Source organism: Dipodomys ordii, unplaced genomic scaffold (genome assembly GCF_000151885.1).
Source record: "Dipodomys ordii isolate 6190 unplaced genomic scaffold, Dord_2.0 Scaffold59, whole genome shotgun sequence".
NCBI lineage: Eukaryota > Metazoa > Chordata > Mammalia > Rodentia > Heteromyidae > Dipodomys > Dipodomys ordii.
In genome coordinates this window covers 8247526-8269677 of record NW_012267275.1, presented here as the reverse complement: position 1 = coordinate 8269677, position 22152 = coordinate 8247526, and the positions used below count along the sequence as shown (strand labels likewise).

Here is a 22152-nt window from a genome sequence, read left to right as displayed (position 1 = left end):
CGCGCGCGCGCGGCGGGGGCCTGGGAACCCGCACGCGCTCGCCCCGACCGCGTCTGCCACACGAGGCTCCGGGGCGGCACCGCGGACTAGCTCTGCGAGGTCAGACTAGTTTTGTGTGGTCGCCCAAGTTTAATTCCCTCCAGGGGAAATTGCCAGAAGCTTTCCCTCTGGAGGGAGGATGGGGGTGGGGGGGAGCCCTGTCTGGAGCATAAACCCTTTTCTTTTTCTGTTCTGTTGCTTTGTTGTTGTTGTTTTCTTCCACATTCTTTATCAGAAATGTGTCTCCTTTGAATAGGATTTTTCTTCCCCGCCTCAGGCAAAGGATGAGCACGGGTGCAGATCTGGGTAAAAAGTGGCTGAACGCGGGAACCGACCCCGGGGAGGCCCAGGCGGTGTGACCCTCTCGGGTCTGGGAGGGGGTTGGCTGTGGCCAGTCCGCCAGGGTTTCAGGCCTTCACTCCTCGCAGAGCTTTTCCAGTACCTGTTTTGTTCTAAGATCTCATTTTCCATTCTCTTGGGAGTGACCGATTAAGTCCAGATCTATACCCTGTAGAGTTTGCAGTCTAAACCAGGCTTGGGGGAAGCTGGGGGTGGGGTGGGGTGGGGGTGGGGGCTCCTTTGAAAGCTATAGCCTGGAGAAAGTTCCTGAGCCTGAGTGATTGCCTATGAGGGAAGGTATGGCCGAAATGGGAAGTCACTTGGAGGTGGCTGGGGAGGGGGTCTGGCCCTTTTATAAAGTGGAAAATCTTAAAGGAGAGGTTGAAAGTTTGAATTTGGTGTGTGTGTGTGTGTGTGTGTGAGAGAGAGAGAGAGAGAGAGAGAGAGAGAGAGAGAGAGAGAGATCTGACCCATAGTTTCAAAATAATTATTTTTCAGAGTCTACATAAGAAGGGATATAACAAAATATAGTGTGGAGTAGGATTCTCTTTTTCTCAATCTCTTTCTTATTTATTGAAGGCACTGGGATTTAAACTCAGGGACAGTTTTCCACTTGAGCCATGCCCCCAGTTGGAAAACATTTTTTCCCCTAAGTTAATAGAAAACTAAATCAAAGACTACATTCCCTGTTCTTATTCCTACTAGGAAGTAGGAATGATCTCCAAGGAGATCATTACCTCCTCTCCCCCTTCCTCCACTGCTTTTCACTTGTTAAGTGCTAAGTATTTGCGATTGCAAGTAAACCATTATACCTAAGAGTGGGAATGATGAAAAATTTTCTTTCTGGGCAGTTTGTCTTCTTTAATGCTGTCATCTTAGTTGTCTAAGAGGCTGTGAAGCATGAGTAGTGAAGGAATACAGAATTTAAGAAGTTAATCACAGAAAGTCTCCTAGTTATTCTGATATTTCTAAATTATTACAAGATATTATTTGAAATCTAATGTAAAATGTTTAATTAGTAACAAGATTATTGATATTCTTCTATCTAGGGAGCCACAATTTAAGAAGCATACTAATCTAGCCAGGCACTTTGGCTTCCAGCTGTAATTCTAGCTAATCAGGAGTCTGAGATTAAAGATTGAGGTTTGAGCTGGGCACCAGTGGCTCACGCCTGTAATCCTAGCTACTCTGGAGGCTGAGATCTGAGGATCATGGTTCAAAGCTAGCCCAGGCAGGAAAGTCTGTGAGACTTATTTGCAATAAACTACCAGAAAACCAGAAGTGGTGCTGTGGCTCAAGTCGTAGAGTGCTTGCCTTGAGCTGAAGAGCTGAGGGACAGAGCCCAGGCCCAGAGTTCAAGCCCCAAGGCCAACAACAACAGCAACCACCACCCCCGTCCCCCTCCTCCCCCCCAAAAAAAGATTGAGGTTTGAAGCTAGCCTGGGCAGACAAATCCAAGAGATTCTTAATTCATTTAACCTGAATTAAAAAGCTGGTAGTGGAGGTATGGCTCAAGTGATTAGTTTAAGCCCAAATACCAGTTTACACACACACTTACACACAGGGCTTGAGATGAGCCTGACGCTGGTGGCTCACGCCTGTAATCCTAGCTACACACACACACACACACACACACACAGACACAGACACACACTCGTGCGTGCGCGACTTGAGATGAGCTGGACGTTGGTGGCTCACGCCTGTAATCCTAGCTACTCTGAAGGCTGACATCTGAGGGTTGCAGTTCAAAGCCAGCCTGGGCAGGAAAGTCCATGAGACTCTTATCTCAAGTAAAGAAAACTGGAAGTGGGGCTGTGGTTCAAGTGATAAAGCACTAGCCTGGAGCTGAACAGCTGAGGGACACCCAGGCCCAGAGTTGAAGCCCCAAGACTGAGGAAAAAAAAAATCCCAAGGTGAAAGTGACCCTGTAATTTAATTCATGCTTTAGTTTAAATTTAATGACTGCAATCATTACTACTTTGCTTCTCAAAAATATTCTTAGGAATATCATTCTCTTTGGTAATTAACAGATGCTTAATTGGGAAGAAAAAAATGACAAACTTGTTTAATGCATCATTTTTTAGAGATAAATTTCTTTTTCTTTTTTCTTTTTTTTGGGGGGTCCTGTCGTGGGGCCTGAACTCTGGGCCTGGGTGCTGTCCCTCAGCTCTTCAGCTCAAGGCCAGCGCTCTACCACTTGAGCCACAGCACCACTTCCGGCTTTTTTTCTTTTTGCTTATGTGGTGCTAGGGAATCGAATCCAGGGCCTCATGCATGCAAGGCAAGCACTCTACCACTGAGCCACCTTCCAGCCCCAGGGTAAAGTTTTTTGACCAGACTGGCCTCAGATTTCTGAGTAGCCAGGATTACAGGTATGAGCCCCCATGCTTGGCTGGAGAGGACATTATAAAACTGGTCAAAATTGGATTTTCAGTTTTTGTTTTTCTTTTAGACTTTTATTATAATTTAATAAGAAGGTGGAGTATAAGGATTTCTTTTTTATTTCTAATATTTTTGAATATAATTTAGAGTACTGTTAGTCAAAATAACATTCTTAGTTTATGTACTCATGAATCCTTTCTTCCTTCCTTCCTTCCTTCCTCCCTCCCTCCCTCCCTCCCTCCCTCCTTCTTTTCTTCTTTCTCTTTCTTTCTTTCTTTCTCTCTCTCTCTCTTTCTTTCTTTCTTTCTCTCTCTGTCTCTTTCTTTCTTTCTTTCTTTCTTTCTTTCTTTCTTTCTTTCTTTCGTGTGTGTGTGTTTGGCCAGTCCTGGGGCTTGAACACAGGGTCTGGGCACTCTACCTGAGCTTCTTTTAGTTAAGGCTAGCACTCCAACTCTTGGCCCACAACATCACTTCTGGCTTTTTCTGTTTATGTGGTACTGAGGAATTGAACCCAGGGCTTCATGCATGCTAGGCAGGCCCTCTACTACTAAGCCACATTCCCGGCCCTCATGTCTCTTTTTTTATTGGCCTGGGTACTACCCCTGAGCTGCTTTTGCTCAAGGTTAGCACTCTCCACATGAGCCATGAGCCACAGTGCCACTTCTGGCTTTTTTTTTTTTTCCTTTTCTGTTTATGTGAGAAGAGGAATCAAACCCATGCTAGGCAAGCACTCTACCACTAAGCCACATTCCCAACCCACCTCATGAATCTTTTAAATGTAAATTTAAACTGGGAGTAGTGACCCACATCTGTAATACCAACCTTCATAAGGTTGAATGAAGGTTGTAGAAGATACCAAGTTCAAAGTCAGCCTAAGCTTCATATCCAAACCCCACATGAGAGAGGGGGAGACAAGGACAAAAATAAAACTTGAATATTTATAAAAGTGTTAGACAATTAAAAAAAATAAGAGTTCAGTTTCCTCTTCTTACAGCAAAGTCAAGATAAAAATCTGGTTAGGAAGCAATTTATCATTACAATAATTGCCTGTGTGGTCCTGATCTTATTTGTTCTCTTTTAGATTTTTAAAATTCAAAGTGACAACCACATTTTAGTACATTGGATTAACAGTCTAAAACTACATAGTAAAGTGATAATAATGCATATATATTTCCTTTCCTTTTTTTTTTTAGGTATTGTAGTGAATGGCCTGGTTAATATTAGCATTTCCACAATTGAGAAGCGCTATGAAATGAAGAGTTCCCTGACTGGCTTGATATCGTCCAGTTATGATATTGCATTCTGCTTGTTGTCACTATTTGTGTCATTCTTCGGTGAAAGGGGACACAAGCCCCGGTGGCTTGCATTTGCTTCATTCATGATAGGACTGGGAGCACTTGTATTTTCCTTGCCACAGTTTTTCAGTGGAAAATATAAGTTGGGGTCCATTTTTGAAGGTAAGTTTCTGTTGTATTTGACAGCAAGCACTATACAAGTGAACTGTTTATTCTATACTGCAGCTTACTCATACTGTGTTACTTTGCTACGAGAGTAAACTAAGGTATAAATCTCTTTCCCTTCTCACTGCCTCATTTGTTCTGTGAGTTGTGTAAGGTAGGTGGTTGAAGAGATAAACTGTACATTGTCTCTGTTAATCCCCTGATTCTCATTTCCAGGCATACAAACCTGTTTACAAAGAAATGATTTTTTTTTCTCCTTCGTAGGTGTTGTGATCCCATAGGATCTGTGATCTATAGTTTTTCTTTTCATTCTATTATTTACACTCTTTAGAGCTCTATGCCCTGCACATTGTGGATTCTTGTTTTGAGATAATAAGAAGAGGTGACATTCTTAGGAGACTTTTCTTAAGAAGAGGTGACATTCATAGGAGACTTTCCTAAGAACTGAAACTAACTTTAATTTGGACTCTCATTTTGAGATACATCTAGTTTCAGAGAAACCTCTAGTTTTGGTCTGGTGTTGCTCTGTCTGCTTAGATGAAGTGCATTATTCAACATCACAGAAAGGAAATTTATTCTTTTCAAAGAATCACTTTTAATGGAAAAACAATTAGTGTAGAGCTAGAGGTATGTGTTAATGAGAGTGCACCATGGCATTTTTATGTCCTTTCTGGGACTTGCAGTAGCAGACTTTGAAATCATTAATAGTAAAGTCAGATGGTTACAAAATCAGAAGATTTCAGGAGTTATATAAGTAAAAAAACCAAAAAAACAACAACAAAAACCTCTTGAGTAAGAGAGAAAGATGATTAGATGACTGTATGATAGGCATTCTTTGTACAAATTGATGAATTGTAAATATCCAAAAATTTTAAATTTTTATATATACAAAATTTAATTTAATGTTTGTATTAATGAAAATTAACACTGACGTACTAGTCTCTCCCATAATCAGTTTCTAAATTATTAGTAATTTATCAAATAAATTATAAAATACAAATAAGATCATGTTCTTAATAACAAATGTATTATGTAGTGTGGTTTTATCGTATACTTATTAGGTAAATGTACCATATTTTAGAAACACAAATAGAGGATTCAAACATGGATGAATAAAGGATACTTTCAAGACATGGTAGAGTTTGGAATGCATAAATAAGGAGATATTTGGTCAGTGGGAAAAGTGCTTTTATGGAATCTAGTAGATTGGACAAGGTTATAAAGCATATGTCACATAACTGAGTTGGGATGATTTTAGAAGTAAGGCACACATTGTAGCCTAGGCTCTAGCTTTACATCTCTGAAATCTAAATAATCAGGAACAGTCTAAACTTTATAATCTGCCACACAAGAACACATGGTACTGATTGATGATAGTGAAATGGTTTTATGTGGAGAGGGTTTAGGTGGTAATCCTTGAGTTATTTCTAGATTCTCACCCTTCTGGTTAATCTGATGCTCTTCTTGTTCTTAATGTAAACAAAACTTGCTTTAAAAAAGCCTTTACTTTCTAAACTGTAACTCAAACATAAATTATCTTATACTATATAAGCCGGGTTTGTCTTCCATGATTTTCACAGTATTAAATCTTACAATACTAGAACTATAGCCAATGTCAAGAGGTTAGGGAAATGACAACAAATTAAGGGTGTGTGTGTGTGTGTGTGTGTGTGTGTGTGTGTGTGTGTGTGTGTATCCAGAAATGAAGTTGAGATTAATGCAGCCAGATTAGTTACTTATTACTGTGCACTGTGCAGGTTGTTATAATCTTTGTTGATCTGGCTGATTTTTTTTTTGCCATTCTAGTAGATCACTGAAGTAGAAAAACTCAGGTTTCCCCAAAGTTATTTTACCATTCATAAAACAAATATATATTCATATAGCTTGCATATAGCATTGAGATAAAGCAATACAAGAATACAGGCATGGTGACACATATTTTAAGGAGGCTGAGGCAGAAGGACTGTGATTTCAAGGCAAGCCTAGGCTATATAGTGGGATCTGGTCTCAAGAACAGTCGAAGTAGTAGTAAAGCAGTTCATGTCAGCAGGACTTTATTATCTTATTAGGGAAAAATATACAACTAATTGATAAATGAGATAATTTTGATCGAAGTTAATTATAAATGAGTAATTAGATAAGCTGCATTCGATACTATGATAATTCTGAATAACAAGGGACTGGTCTTGAAAAAAATGCTTCCATGCTGGAGGAAAACCTTGACTAAGTGTCTTGGAGCTTGATTAGTTTTAGGATTGATTAGTTTGGCATGGTCACAGTATGAGGAAATATGTCAAGTAATGAGCCTGGAAAACCAGGCAGATGCCAGTGAAGTACTTAGATGTTGTATGAAATACAGAGCAAAATCGTGGATAAATTTTTTACAATGGGAAGTTCATGTTTTAAAATGATCATCTTGGCTAATATCCTGGTGGCTCATGCCTGTAATCCTAAACTAAATCAAGTTGCTGAGATCTGGAGCATCTTGGGTTGAACCCAGACAGGGCAGAAAAGTATGCTAGATTCCATCTCCAAAATAACCATTAAAATATAATTGGTAGAAAGCTGAAAGAGCTCAAGTGGTATAGTGCTAATTGAGAAAGCATGAGCTCTGAGTTCAAAGCCCAGTACTATCTAACATGAAGTAAAATCAAATAGAAAATAAAACAATCTGTTTGGCTTCTACAATTCTGAAAGGCAAAGGTAATAGGGAAGAAAACACCAGGAAGTTTTTACCATAGTCCAGATGAGGTAGAAAGGTGGCTGGGCCTGAGTAGATAATAATAGGTATCTGGAGGATGACTGGTAAATATTTTACATGAAAAGGAGGTAAGACTCACTATTAGATTTTTGTGAAGGAGGAATGCATTTTCTCTCCTTGGTATTTTGCCCTGACCAACTGGGACTGTGTACCAGCATGCAGGAGACAAGGAGAATTGTGAGTGGAAATAACGAATCTGAGTTTGGACTTGATAAAGTTTGAATTACATATTACATTACACTGTTGCAATACATATCCTTGAACATGTTTACCTAAATACCAAAATGTTCATTCAGTAGTCTTAATTCCTGCAAGTGCAAACACTGGGTTCAAAGGACTTCCTCGTTCTAATTTTTAACTGATGCTGTCACTAGTTTGGGGGGAAGGGATATGTCAGTTACTTTATGTCAAAGTATGAACATGCCCAGATATACTTTTTTTTCTTTTTTGAGTTCCATTCTTTTTTAGTTCTAAATACCTTTGTTACCAGAAATATCATTGTGTGTGTGTGTATGTGTTTAAAGGTTTACAATATAACAGATGCACAATTCAGTTGAATTACATGAGACATCTGAAAGGACCCAGATAGTTAGAAATGGAATGAATGTTAGAAATCATGAATTCCTTGTTTTTATAATATGAAGTGACTTCCTATTAGTGTTGTGATTAACAATAGCGTACACTAATCTAGACCTTATGCTTATTTTGTAAATTATTATGAGTGACTACAGTTTTTTTTTTACTAATTTCAAGAAGTTAACATAATAGTTTGCATTTCTTTAAAACATCATAGCTTGTTTGTTCAAGTAAATAAAATATACTTTTGTAAATATGAAAACCTGGAACATAAAACCAGAATTATTTGTCTGGCAGTGTAGAAGAAAACTATATGCCAGTGGAAAAGATAATGAAATAACTTGAAAATATCCTATAAATTAGGAGCAATGGGAACATAAAATCTTCTTCAGTAACACAATCTAACAAAGCATAATGTTATATAGTACGGGAGTATACCATTAAAAAATAAATATATTAATTGAAATCATAGATGTAGTTTCATTTGAAATGAACACTAAGGAAATTAATGAATGTTTGTGTATGAGTGTTTGAGGAAAATCAGTGCTCATTTTAGTGAATTAATCTCTAGGAGGAAATTAAAGTACTGTAACAGTACATAGAAGGAAGCAAAATATGAATATGATAGCATGGATAATTTCCACAGGAGGCTTAGAATAGTAAAAGGTAAATGAGGTACCAGTGGTTCACATTTGTAATCTTCTACTCAGAAAGCTGAGATCTAAGAATTGTGGTTGGAAGCTAGCCTGGGCAGGAAAGTCCCTGAGATGTTGATCACCAGTTAACCTCCAAAAAGCAGAAAGTGGAGCTGTGGCTCAGAAGTGCTAGTGAAACAGTGCCCAGGCCCTGAGTTAAAGCCATGGGACCAGTATGCACACACACACACAAAAGAGTGTTAGCAAAAGGTAGAAAGGCATATTTACAATCAGCTTGATTTTCTATTGTTTTGTAAAAAAAAAAAAAAAAAAAAGCAGGTTTGGGAGAATTTTTTGTACCAGGGGAGCTGTAAATAGAAACATAAAGGTTAGAGATATATAACTTTTGAGTGGAGCTGACAAAATTCATCACAGGGAAGTTTTAGTTGTTATGGGATACAAAAGAGACAGAGAGAGAGAAAGAGAAGAAAGAGAGAGAGAGAGCACTAGTGAGAGCTATTTTCTAAACAACTCAAAGATGGAATATTGTCATAAAATATTTTCAAATATATCATTTAACATTAAGAAATCCTTTTTCACTTCAGATAGTGAAACTCACTTTGACATATCTTAATAGCAATTTAACAAATTTTTTAAATGTAATAAACAAAAGTCATTATCGCATAATCTTGTTTTCATCCATGATCTTTTAATTCCTTTTTTTTTTTTTGCCAGTCCTGGGGCTTGAAGTCAGGGCCTGGGCACTGTCATTGAGCTTTTTTGCTCAAGACTAGCATTCTACCATTTGAGCCACAGCACCACTTCTGGCTTTTTCTGTTTATATGGTACTGAGGAATTGAACCCAGGGCTTCATGCACAGTAGGCAAGCACTGTACCACTAAGCCACATTTCCAGCCCTTAATTCCTTTTTGATGAGATTTTTATAAATGTTGTTAACAAAATGATCTTGAGATTCTGGGAGGGAGGTTATTTTTTATTTTTATTATTGTTATTATTATTATTTTGGGTCCGGTCGTGGGGCCTGAACTCTGGGCCTGGGTGCTGTCCCTCAGCTCTTCAACTCAAGGCTAGCACTCTACCACTTGAGCCACAGCTCCACTTCTGGCTTTTTTCTTTTTGCTTATGTGGTGCTGAGGAATCGAACCCAGGGCCTCATGCATGCAAGGCAAGCGCTCTACTACTGAGCTACCTTCCCAGCCCCTTATTTTTATCATTGCTATATAAAGGTGATGTACAGAAGGATTACAGTTACATAAATCAGGTCATGAGTACATTTCTTTTTGGACAATATTAACCTTTCCCTTGCTCTCACCCAGTTTATTGAGGGGGCTTATTTTTAAAACTCTAGAAATTATAAGAATAGTTACTATAATGAACTTCTGTTCCTTTATTGATCTAAGCTGTATTGTTCCTATTATCTGGCTCTTTTCCCTAAAACATGGTAACCTTAATGATTCAAATTTCTACTACCTGAAGCATTAAATTGCTAAATGTTTAGAATTGGTGTTTGAGGGGAGAATTCTGCAGAGAGCTTTGGTTTTGCTGAGGAAAAAAAAGTTTTGTTAGGAAAATAATCAGAATCAGACTCAGAGTTGAGTCTCACTTAATTTGTAGTTAAAGCTTTCTTCTTTATCTTCGATTATTAAAAGTAGGCATTTTGGAGAGAAGGGATGGATTCTGGAATTTGAATTCAGGACCCCACATTTGTTATGTTATTGCTGCTAAGCCATACCACCAGTTCCTTATTGTTTTTTTTTTCCTTTTCTCATTTGTGTGTCTATTATAAATTATGGAATGTTCAGATTGAAGAAGATTGGGGATAAAAAAATCCTAGAGCTTTCCAACTACTAATTCAGCAGAATGATGTAATTTTATTAGATCTATGAGCACTCTTCTCTTTTACTATTCCCTCTTCTTTAGTAGAAATCCCTTTCTAGGCTACAAGATACAATGGTGCAATAAAAATATTAAAATTTAATTTGCAAAATGAAAAGAGTTGTTAGAGGTAGTCAGTGCCCTAGATAAAGTTGTAACTTTTACAGAGGCACTTCAGTCTCTCCCCTGCCATTTCCTTAGATAATTTAAACTACCGAGATAACTGTCCTTATTTAATTCTGACTTGTGGGTGCATTTCTTCAGAAAATCTGGAACAGCACACAGGAATCAATATTTTCTTTCTTTTTTTGGGGGGGGGGTCCAGTCGTGGGGCCTGAACTCTGGGTCTGGGCGTTGTCCCTCAGCTCTTCAGGTCAAGGCTAGCGCTCTACCACTTGAGCCACAGCGCCACTTCTGGCTTTTTTTTTTCTTTTTACTTATGTGGTGCTGAGGAATCAAACCCATGGCCTGATGCATGCAAGGCAAGTGCTCTACCACTGAGCCACCTTCCCAGCCCAGGAATCAATATTTTCTTAAAAAAATATTATCCATATTATCGTAAACCAATTCTGAAAACACATTGTCAGGCTGGTTTCATTATGAGACCTTCAACTGTGGGAAAAGAAGAAAGTTTCTTTACATTTTAGGATTTTTAAAAAATGTTTTCTTTTAAAATAGGAGTCTCACAACCACCATGAAATACTAGGTGCTTTTTTTCTTTTATCTTTATTCCCTAATTTACGTTATTGTTGTTTTAGAGGTGATACACAGCAGGGTTACTTTAATGTATGTAAGGTAAGACATCTGTTCTCTCATTCTCTTCCATTTGCTCCCTCCCATCTCCACCCATGAGTTGCATAGTTCACTTCTATCAATATCCAGTGTGCTCCACTGCTGCACTTCTTCACCCTTTTTCCTCTGAATCTGTACCCTCTCCTCACCTCCTACAAATGTGCCCATGAGTACACCATATACAAATTAAAGCATACAGAGCTATCAGAAAAAGAAAAAATAAGAAAAAAATACTAACTGCTTTAACATAGCTGGTACTATTGAATTTCAATGACTGACTTAATTTTTAAAGTAAAACTCCCAGAGAAAAATATGTAGGAAAATGTTATCAATGAGGTATTAGCATTACTTCTGTGTTACTCACAAACTATCCTTTGCTTGTTCTTAGTAGTTTAAAAACTTCTTGATCTTAGGCAAGGGTGAAAACATGTTCCTGCCCAGTGCTGGTAGCTCATGCCTATAATCCTAGCTACTTAGGAGGCTGAGATCTGAGGATCATGGTTCAAAGCCAGCCTAGGCAGGAAAGTCCATGAGACTCTTATGTCCAATAAACCACTCAGAAAATTGGAAGTGGCGCTGTGGCTTAAGTAGTAGAGCACTTGCCTTGAGCTGACGAGCTGAGGGAAAGCGCCCAAACCCAGCATTCAAGCCCCATGAACGACAAAAAGCAAAACAAAATAAAACAAAACATATTCCAGCATTCTCAAGCCACCATAATCTGCAGGGCTTAACTTCTAGGCATATTGAGTATTGTAAAAGTTTGTCTCATGGTTAAATGAGTTTGGGCAAAAGTGACAGATGTACACATGTCCTACTGCATCAACATAAAAATAAAAATGCATTTTGTGAGTCTTATAAGCAGGATGTGTAGGGTTTTGCATTAGTAGTGACCAGGAGAATTGATTTTCCTGCTTGTAACTATTATTCTGCTTCCATCCCTCACTTTATCATTCCTCTCCCAGGTTGATATTTTAATGGACACCTTCTATTCTGTGCTAGGTCTAAGGATATTTTTGCAACCTTTATTAAGTTTAGAAACTTCATTATGCTCAGCACCTAGAACAGCATATAAAGTAAATTATCAAGAAATATCTGTTGACCTGTCATGATGGTTCATGGTCAGAATCCCTAGTTCTCAGGAGGCTGACATCAGGAGGATCATGGTTCAAGGCAAATTTCAACAAAAAGTTAGTGAGATCTCCTCTCATAAAGCAAGTTGGGCCTAGTATACAGATCTGTGATCCCAGGAGGCATAGCTAGAATGGTGGTTCAAGCCCAGCCCTGGCAAAAAGTATGAAATCTTACCTAAAAAATATTTAAGGTGAGAAAAAAAAGTTTGTTGAGTTGTCAAATATGCAATGAATGATGGATCTCTTCTACCAGTTGTCTAATGATTTCTTCTGCAGTACAATGAAATGAAACTAGGCAATGGTAGATAAATACAGTTTAGGATTTTCTGACTCCATTTTCCAAAACTGGTCTTAAAGAATAATGTCTGTCAGTCTGTCTGTCTGTTTCTCTATCTCTCTGTACTCTGAAGGGACAATGCTAATATTAGGGGACTATAGTCTTTATAAAATAGTATATTGATTTCATAAAAATTAGGCACAGTAGAAGTATCAAGACCATTTCCAGGTTTTCTGAGGAAAAAGTAGCAACAAATTCTGAAAAAGTGCCACTAAATCAGAAAGAATAATGTTTATCAGAGGAAAGAATTATTTGTCATGAATGACCTTCATGGATAACATTTAAGATCTGAGAAATTTTGCAATGTAAAAAAAAGGAAGCTAAAATGAGAAGCATTTTCAGAAATAGTAGTGAACTGCTTTTGCTTTGGTTTGTGTCATGAGTGATTGCTGTAATGTTGGTTTCGCTACAGTATTTCTAATTCAGTGTGAACATGCAGCAGCGTGTTTGGGTTGGACATTATTTATCTTCATATATAAAGTCAAAATCTTTGATAGGACCTTTAAACCATAGGCATATAGGCATAATTAGCTGTATCTACTAGAGAAAATGTGTTGAATAATTAAGCAATTGATTTTGTAGCTTCCTCAGAAAGATTGGTAAAAATGTGGTTTGTGGTAAGAAAAGAAATGAAGAAACTTTTATTTTTGTAGTGTGGTTCTTAAAAGTTGGTCAGTAAATTTTTCTGTCATTTTTTTTTCTGTTTCATTGATCTAATACACATTTAATGAAAGTATGTAGCAATGTAGCATAATGATTAGGCTCATGAGGAAGTGCATGTAGATTTTTGCTGGCACTCTGTATGACAATATATGATCCTCATTTAGTTTACTACCTATCAGCTATGATGTCTGCAACGTATGCTAATTTTTCTTTATATTTTTGTTAGAATTCTTCAAATGAAGTCATATGTTCCTATAGTTTTCTATTGGGGGAATTTATCAGTTAAAATGTATGTTTTCCCTCCCTGCCCCCTTCACATGTACTTCATTTGGCCTATTGGAGCTAAGTTGTCACATTTGTTCTCCTTTTGCTGTCTGCAAGGGTCTGTAGTGAAGTCCTTACATTTCTGGCATTGATAGTATTTGTCTATTCTTTCTTTGTCTTTATTAGTCTTTCTAGAGGTATTCCTTCTCTGTTTCTGATCAATTTATTTGCTCCAAGGTCAGTTTTTTTCCTCTTTTTTTTGGGGGGGGATCTGGTCGTGGGGCCTGAACTCTGGGCCTGGGCGCTGTTCCTCAGCTCTTCAGCTCAAGGCTAGCGCTCTACCACTTGAGCCGCAGCGCCACTTCTGGCTTTTTTCTTTTTGCTTATGTGGTGCTGAGGAATCGAACCCAGGGCCTCAGGCATGTAAGGCAAGCTCTCTACCACTGAGCCACCTTCCCAACCCAGTTTTTTTCCTCTCATATTAATATAACTTCCTACTTTATTTTGATTAATATTTGGATATGTCTTTTTAACTATCCTTTAAATGTCAACTTATGCATATCATTAAAATTAAACTGAGTTTCAGGTAGACTACACCTATTAGATTATAGTTAATTAATCCATTCTGAATATCTAGGGTGGGGGAGGGGGTGCAGGAGGGCCATTTGTAACTAGATACGGAGACTTGAACTCAGAGCCTTGCATTTGCACCTGGCTTTCTTGCTCACAGCTGGCATTCTACCACTTGAGCTATGCTTCCATTCTGGCATTTTGACTTTTCTGCTTAAATTGGGTCTGAACTGCTACCTTACAGGTCTTAGCCTCTTGAATGATTAGGTTATAGGCATGCACCTCTAGCACCTATCTCCAGTGTCTGCTTTGTAATGATATTTAGACATGTAGATTCTAAATTTGGTATGTTAAAGTTGAAGGTTATGCTTTTAGGTTTCATTTTGTGTTTGTTCTTTTTCTTTTTAATTTATATATTTTCTACTTTCCTATGGGTTGGTTGGATATTTCCAGAATTATATTTTGATTAAGTAGTAGTAGTGCTTTGTGTGTATTTATTATACAGTTTTTTGAGAGTTTGTTAAAGGCCTGGCAATCTATGTTTATGTTATGATAGTCTTGTTATTAATATTATTAGACTGAGGAATTTATTCAGACTTTCTTCTTCTCTTACTTGCTCTGAAACTGCTCTAATGGATTTAAGATAAGGGCAAGAGGCCCCTTATTAGGACCATACAGAGTAGGAATCCAAGATCACCCTGTAGATCTTGATTGAACATAAAATGGAAAGGTCTAGTGTGATTGTTGAATCATAGCTCTTCTGGACTCACTAAGTTATCACTGAAACCTTACCCTATGAGAGAAAACTGAGTCCTTTGGACTAAGATTATAGATAGGGTATATATTAGCTGTCATGATCATCACATTGGTGACACATCTTTTATTTTAAGGATACAGGAAAAGTATATATACATTAGCTGGTAGAATTGGCAAATTTTTAGAAGGGCTGAGCAGAATCCTCTGAACAAGATAGTAAACAAATAATACTATATTGTTAGGAGAATTAAAGCTTAGTGACACCATGAAAAATTTGAAAGAGCATGCATTTGTCTAGGTTGCCTGCATAATAAAGTAGTACAGAAAAACTGTACTTCATTATTGTTTCTTATGGCAAACATAATCTGGTGGAGATATTGTCTTGGTTCTAGATTTTATATTTGTTCAAGCATAAATAGGCGCAGCCTTAGCTACCTAATATGTAGATCTTGACCTTAGAGGTAAGTTTCTTTGACTTTTCAGCTATAAAACCAAGGTGGTTTGCTTGCTTGCTTCCTTGCTTCTCCTTCTCTCACACATACACTTTCTTTTCTTTTTCCTTCTCTTTTTGAGAGTACATAATTTTTCCATTCCTATATAAATTTTGTCCAATGTTTTACATTTAAATGATCTTTAAAGCAATAGATCTTCATATTCAGATCATACTTGTATTCTCATAGGATTTGGTGTTGTTTGTGTTTTTTTGGTTTTATTTACTTATTGTTTGTTTTTGGTGTTTGAACTCAGATCCTCACACTCACGAGGCTTGTTTTCTTAGCTGATTCTTTCCCACTTAAGCCACTCCTGGATCTCTAAATTTTGCTAGTTATTTTGGCGAGTCTCATGGACTTTTCCTGCCTATACTGGCTTTGGATCTTCATCTTTCATATCTCAGTCTCTTATCTATCTAGGATTATGGGTGTGCACCAAGGGGTTTGCTTTTCTATGGAAATTAAGACTATATCATCACTGTTACATCTCAGTATTATTAGAACCAACTTGATCTCTGTCATCATGTAGTCTTGAGCAGTGGTTCTCAATTGCAGCCAATTTGCTGTATGTGGAAACATTTTTTAATATTATTATTACAGCTTGAGTAGAGGATTCTTCTTGTAGCTAGTGAGTAGAGACTGTGGATGCCCGTTAGCATCCTACCATCCAATAGGAGAGTCCTCCACAACAAATAGTTATCTGTACTTAAATGGCAATTGAAAACTGTTTCAGATGCTTTAGACACCTTTGCATTCAAGAGTGTAAATGATGAACTATAGAGGCTTCCTATAGTTGTTAAATTTCTAGAATTTTGACAGCCTTGGCTGTCAAGCCTGGGCTCTATTACAATAGAGGCATACTGTGTAGTGTTCATTTTGAGCCTGTCGAGATATTTTCTATCACAGTTGTACCAACTCTAGCTCATTCATTAAATGATGCAGGAGTCTACCAACTAGATTTTAGTGAAGAGTTGAAGAGAGTAAAGTTCTGTACTATGTAAAGGCTTTTGTGCTTTACAATCAGGAAGGTGGAAGTAGCCTCTGGCAACGTCCATAGGGAATTCATAGTGAGGACACAAGTTTTCATAATGAGACTATCACTTCTCTTACCTATAACTATTCTTCATTTGGAAAGCAGGTCTTTAGTTGCTTCTATAAGCTGTAGGTTATTTCTGTACTTATCTTTATTTTTTAATTTAAAATTATTTCTGTATTTATGATTATATGTATATACTTATGTATTGCCGATCTTGGGTCTTGAACTCTGGTCCTTGAACTCTGAGCTTCTTTTGCTCAAGGCTAGCATTTGACCACTTGAGCCACAGCACCACTTCCGGCTTTTTTATTGAGTACTTTTTGGGAGACCAAAAACCAGATTTTCCTGCCTGGGCTTGAATCTCAGACTCCTGAGTAGCTAGGATTACAGATGTGAGCTACTGGCACCTGGCTTTTTAAATTTTTATTTTATTTTAATTTTTTAATGTGTCAGTACTGTGGCCTGAACTCAGCACCTGGGGAGAGTGTCCCTTAGCTTTTTGCTCAAGGCTGGCACTCTATCACATGAACGACAGCTCCAATTCTATTTGGTGGTGAATTGGAGATAATAGTCTCATGGACTGTACTGCCCAGGCTGGCTTCAAACTGTGCTTCTCAGATATCATCTTCCTGAGTAGATAGAATCACAGGGCTTCTACTGTAGTTAGGCATATGACAATATCATGTGACCTGAATTTCTCATACTTCCCTAGAACTTTATGTAGCAAATCATACAATTTGACATGGAAGGTAATGCTCATTGTTAAATTAAGTGGTAGAAAAAGTAATTGGGGAAGGCCCAAGTAACTGTATTACTAGTTTTTGATAACTTGTACTTCCTCTCTTGAAATTAGAGGAAGGTTATCATCAAAAGGAGAAGTTAGCATGGTCTTACTACACAAACCTATGTCTTCATTGTGAGGATATTACAGAAATTTCCCCATGGCTGGTGAACACAGGAGAAAAATATATAGCCTGCTTTGTAAAGAGTCTAAAAAGTATACCATCAACTACCACAAATGAAGTGTTCTGAGTAACAGCTGCAATCATTCATGTTCCTAAGAAGCCATGGCAAATGGAACATAACCTTCAATAGAAGGAAAGAATGTCTAAAGTACAGATCTATATCTATTCATGTACAGCTATGACAGATGGGCTGGTCAGTCAGAAGCTTGACAAAAAAATACAAAGGCTGAATAAGGAAGTAAGCTGAGTGTGTATTCTGGAATGGGGCTGGAATATAAAGACAGTTTTGTTACTTGTTGGTGCTATGTGAAGTCATTGGTTTCAGAAGAGACCCTCAGGATTGACTGTTCATGTGAATGTCATTGTCTTTCTTCAGCTGCAGTAATACTTGCAGAATTATCTCAGGCAAAAAATACCCATAATGACTTTAAAGAAAGCTAAACATGGGGCTGGGAAGGTGGCTCAGTGGTAGAGCGCTTGCCTTGCATGCATGAGGCCCTTGGTTCGATTCCTCAGCACCACAGAAGCAAAAAGAAAAAAGGCGGAAGTGGCACTGTGGCTCAAGTGGTAGAGCACTAGCCTTGAGCTGAAGAGCTGAAGAGTTCAGGCCCCATGACCGGACCCCCCATTCCCCCCCCCCAAAAAAAAAGAAAGCTAAACATGGGTTCAAAATCATGCCCCTTTCCACAATTCTAGCCTGTCTGTCTCTTCTACAGACAAATTGCCTGATGTACCAATTACAGCAGTAGCTCAGGCCTAATATATTAGGATTTAAGGTGAGCCAAAGAACATTTATCTTGGCTAGAAATTGTCTTTCTGGGATAAATAAATTTTATAGGTATGAATTTGTCTTCATTTGTTGTAATGCATCTATCAATCATTCACCATTATTTGACTGACATAATAATACTTTATTCTTGATCATTATATTGTATGCAACATCATTTTGAGTAAGAAACACATTTGCAGCAAAGAGATTTCCTATAGACATCTACTGATGCAATTTACTTGTCTTGCAATGTTCCCTAGTGACCAGAAGCTGCTGGTTTTTTAGAATGGTTTCTGTTGAATTACTTGCAAAACATAGTTTCCTTCCCTACAGGGCATGGTAGATCATAATAAGGCAGAAGCCATTCTGTGGTCTTCTCTAGCCACAATGTGCAGGGTAGAGAATAAAGATTGACAATAGTTTGGTGCTTTTCCTTGTTGTATCTGTTTAAATGGATTTTTTCTTTTTTTAATGTGGGGCTTGCACTCAGGGCTTGAGCACTCTGCCCCTTTGTTTTTTCTGCTCAAGCCACAGTTCCATTTTGGCTTTTGTTTTGTTTTGTTTTGTTTTTTTTGTACTTGCACTTTTCTACGTGCACTTTCCTGCCGGGCTAGCTTTGAACTGTGATTCTCAGTTCTCAAGCTCTTGAGTAACTAGGATCATAGGAATGAGCACACTTCTCTCTTATTTAATAATAGAAGTTTTGCTCACTCCATGGGTCCTGTTTATCCTAATGCCTAAGATGTGAATGCTTCCATCAAGGAACAATGGTTAACTCCTTAAATCCAAAGCTGAGACTATTCCCTAATTAGTTTTTTTAATCACTTTAACGAAATAGTCAACAAAAAGGTAAGAAGAGGGCCACAAACTGGTAGAGTTAATAGATCGTACATGCCAAGAGAAAATAGTTTTATTTTATTTTTCAATGATTTCAAGGGAAAATATATTTTGGAATGTAAGAACTTACTTGAAACCTAACATTTCCACTCCCAATAGAGCTTGTAAAATTGTCATAACTCAGTAGAGATAGAAGAGCTAGAGACCATGTAAAATCTCAGATCGATTGAGGAGTGGCAGTGGTAAAGGGATAACCTGGCAGATGATAGAAAGACACTTATTAATCTCAGGACTCTGGTGTGCGACTGAGGAAGATCTGTAGAGTTTGCTGATTGTCCACTGTCCTTGCTTCTCTTTTTCTCTTATCATCTTGTGCGAAGACCATTTCAACTTCAGTTGTAAGTAGGATGACTGAATTTTCCTTATGCCCTGGTAATATTTTGCTGAAAGTCTATGACACCTTATTAAACTTGTTAAAAATGAGGTCACATCTCTCACATTTCAATGAAATGGAGGTTAGTGTTCATGGGAAAGACTGAAACTCTCTCTGATTACAGATTTCTGCTCTAGGAATGTCTCTCAGAACCAACCCAGTAAGAGGCCTGCTCAGTCTTTAAGACTGTCTTCACTTGACATGAACGTCTACTGCCATGGGATTGCCAAGTATGACCTTGAGACTGGCTTTCCATGGTGAACATGCCACTAGCCAGCCAGAGATCGCCAGTTCTCTCAAGCACTCAAAGTATCCATGAAATGTCTTTTGTAATCATCTGAGTAGGTGTCTCTGTTTATTTTTACTTGGCACCTCTGTCATACTATAACCAGTATTTTTCCAAAGTGTGTCTTTATAGAGCAGAAGTCTGTGTGGTGCTAGATATTGATGAAGGAGAAAAAATAGGAATTAATACATGATATACAGTATTGTGAACTTATATATATATATATATATATATATATATATAATGCATGTTAATACCACTTATTACTACCACAGAGGGAAAGAGAGGCACAAAATACTCAATAACCTTGTTCAGGGTCCAATCTGCTGTATTTTGTGATACCTAGTAGATAGATTTGAAGTATAAAGTTCTCATTCATATGTGTTAGATTCAGCATTTTTGTCTTAAATCACATTGTTGAGTATTTTCTTTCATGGTTTTTAGTTTTTCTTCTCAAGTACTTTCACCCTATTTGAGTATTTTATTTGTTCATATTTTATATATTTTTTGGGGGGGTCCGGTCGTGGGGCCTGAACTCGGCCTGGGCGCTGTCCCTCAGCTCTTCAGGTTAAGGCTAGCGCTCTACCACGTTGAGCCACAGCACCACTTCCGGCTTTTTTTTTTTTCTGCTTATGTGGTGCTGAGGAATTGAACCAGGGCATGCAAGGTGAGTGCTCTACCACTGAGCCACCTTCCCAGCCCCATATTTTAGACTTTAAATATTTGCCCTTTGTTTGTTACCAGGCATTTCCCTCATGCCTCTTCCACGTACTTCTTCCTTGCTGGAAGAGCATTTATCTTTGCTTTCATCTTGCTGCCTTATGAGATCTGTGTTTTGTTTCTCCACTTTTATGTTATCAGTTATCTCTGTTTCTTTGCCTACTACAACCTACCTGATCTTTCTTTCTCTCATCATTTCTTTTCTGATATTTCACTTCTGCTTTCATATAAATAATGACTTCATTTCATAGTAAAGTTTGTTCACTTTTTTCATGTGCTCCATAAAATATTGATTTGGCTAATGTCCTAATGTTGACCTTAATAATTGTTGTGCTGTGGGTTTTTCTTATCTTTCTGGGATACAGTGGTAGGTCCATTTGAAAATCACTTCATTGGGTGGGTTAGTATCAGGTTCCCAGGGAAGAAGAGCAGCACGGCTGGCTTCAGAGGCAGGTGGGTTATTAGGCAGGTTGTTGGTATGACTCTTTGTGCAACTCTTTTTCCACCTACCTCCTGTAGTTTTTGAAATCAGAGCAGCCCAGGAGGCCCCTGCTGTCACCTGGCTGGTCTCGTGTTACTGGAAAAGCATATCAATTTGGACTTAGGACTGTTGCTCCTCACCTACAGGAAGAAAATTCTTTCCGATTTTTCAGAGCTATAGACACCACAGTGTCCCTGAGGCAAGTAGGTCCCCCAACTAGCTTCTTATAGAGACCTCCTTAGATCTTGACCTTCAAAGATCTTAAGTTTTATGAGATAGGCTGGTGGGACTGGTTTCCTAGCAAGTAAAAAGAGATCATTAGAAAGGAATGCCAGAGTGACTGACCTAAGCTCCTCTGGCCAGAAAATGCTAATGGGACTTGTAAAATTTTTACATGTAAACAAAGTCTGTAGCTCTTTCTTTGTTTCTTTTCTTTCTTTCTTTCTCTTTCTTTCTTTCTTTCTTTCTTTCTTTCTTTCTTTCTTTCTTTCTTTCTTTCTCTCTCTCTCTCTCTCTCTCTCTCTCTCTTTCTTTCTTTCTTTCTTTCTTTCTTTCTTTCTTTCTTTCTTTCTTTCTTTCTTTTTTTCTTTCTTTCTTTCTTTCTTTCTTTTTTAGGGTAGTGACTGGAAGTCACTCTCCAAGAAGGAAGGAGAGGCGGTGAGGCGGTAAATTTTGTTTACAGTTTAGACATTTCAATGTACCTGTTTCTGGAAATTTGGGGAACTGGATTCTCTGGAGCCTCTTCAATGTGTGCCCAGGAGATTTAGGCAGGGGAGGAATCCAAGAAGATACTCTTACCCCTGCAGCTGTGAGGCCCTAGGAAAACAATGACATGAGCCTATAGTTCTTCAGGAAGAATGCCCAAGATTGTGGGCTACAGAATGTCTTAAAAGTTAGAATAAAAGCCAGCCCAGGCTGGAAAGTCTGTGAAACTCTGAACTTCAATAACTCCAATAAACCAGCAAAAAGCTAGAAGTAGAGCTGTGGCTAAAATGGTAGAGTGCTAGTACACAAGGAAGACTTTTAAGTCTGTCAAAGTGCAAGTAAAAAAAAAAAGCTCAGGAAAAATGCCTAGGCCTTGAGTTCAAGCCCGAGAACTGGCACTACACACACACACACACACACACACACACACACACACCACACACACACACACACACCACACACACACACACACACACACACACATACACACACTAGAATAAGCTTGAGATTTTTAACTTCTAATTGTTCTGATTTTCCTTTTGGTCCTTTTGGCTTCAGCCACTATAAATACTTGTTATCTGTCAGGTAAAATTCTCAGCTCCTAAACAATGTGGCAGCTCCATCTTGTGGTACATTATCAAAACACATGCTTTTATGAAATTTTGACATTAATTATACATATTTGTGGGGTACAGTGTGATTTTATATATTTATATATATAGTCAGTGGTGGAGCTTGAACTCTGGGTCTGGGTATTGTCCCTCAGCTCTTCAACTCAAGGCTAGCACTCTACTACTTGAGCCACAGTGCCACTTCCATTTTTCTGGTG

General features: G+C 38.1%; 1 protein-coding gene across 1 annotated transcript in view; it reads left to right on the top strand.

Annotated features, from left to right (window-relative positions):
* Positions 1 to 22152, top strand: part of Slco4c1 (solute carrier organic anion transporter family, member 4C1) — a 52853-nt gene that overhangs the window by 504 nt on the left and 30197 nt on the right. The window contains exon 2 of the mRNA XM_013022099.1: positions 3951 to 4217. Within this exon, the coding sequence (XP_012877553.1) occupies positions 3951 to 4217 (267 nt within the window). The remainder of the gene's footprint in view (positions 1 to 3950; positions 4218 to 22152) is intronic.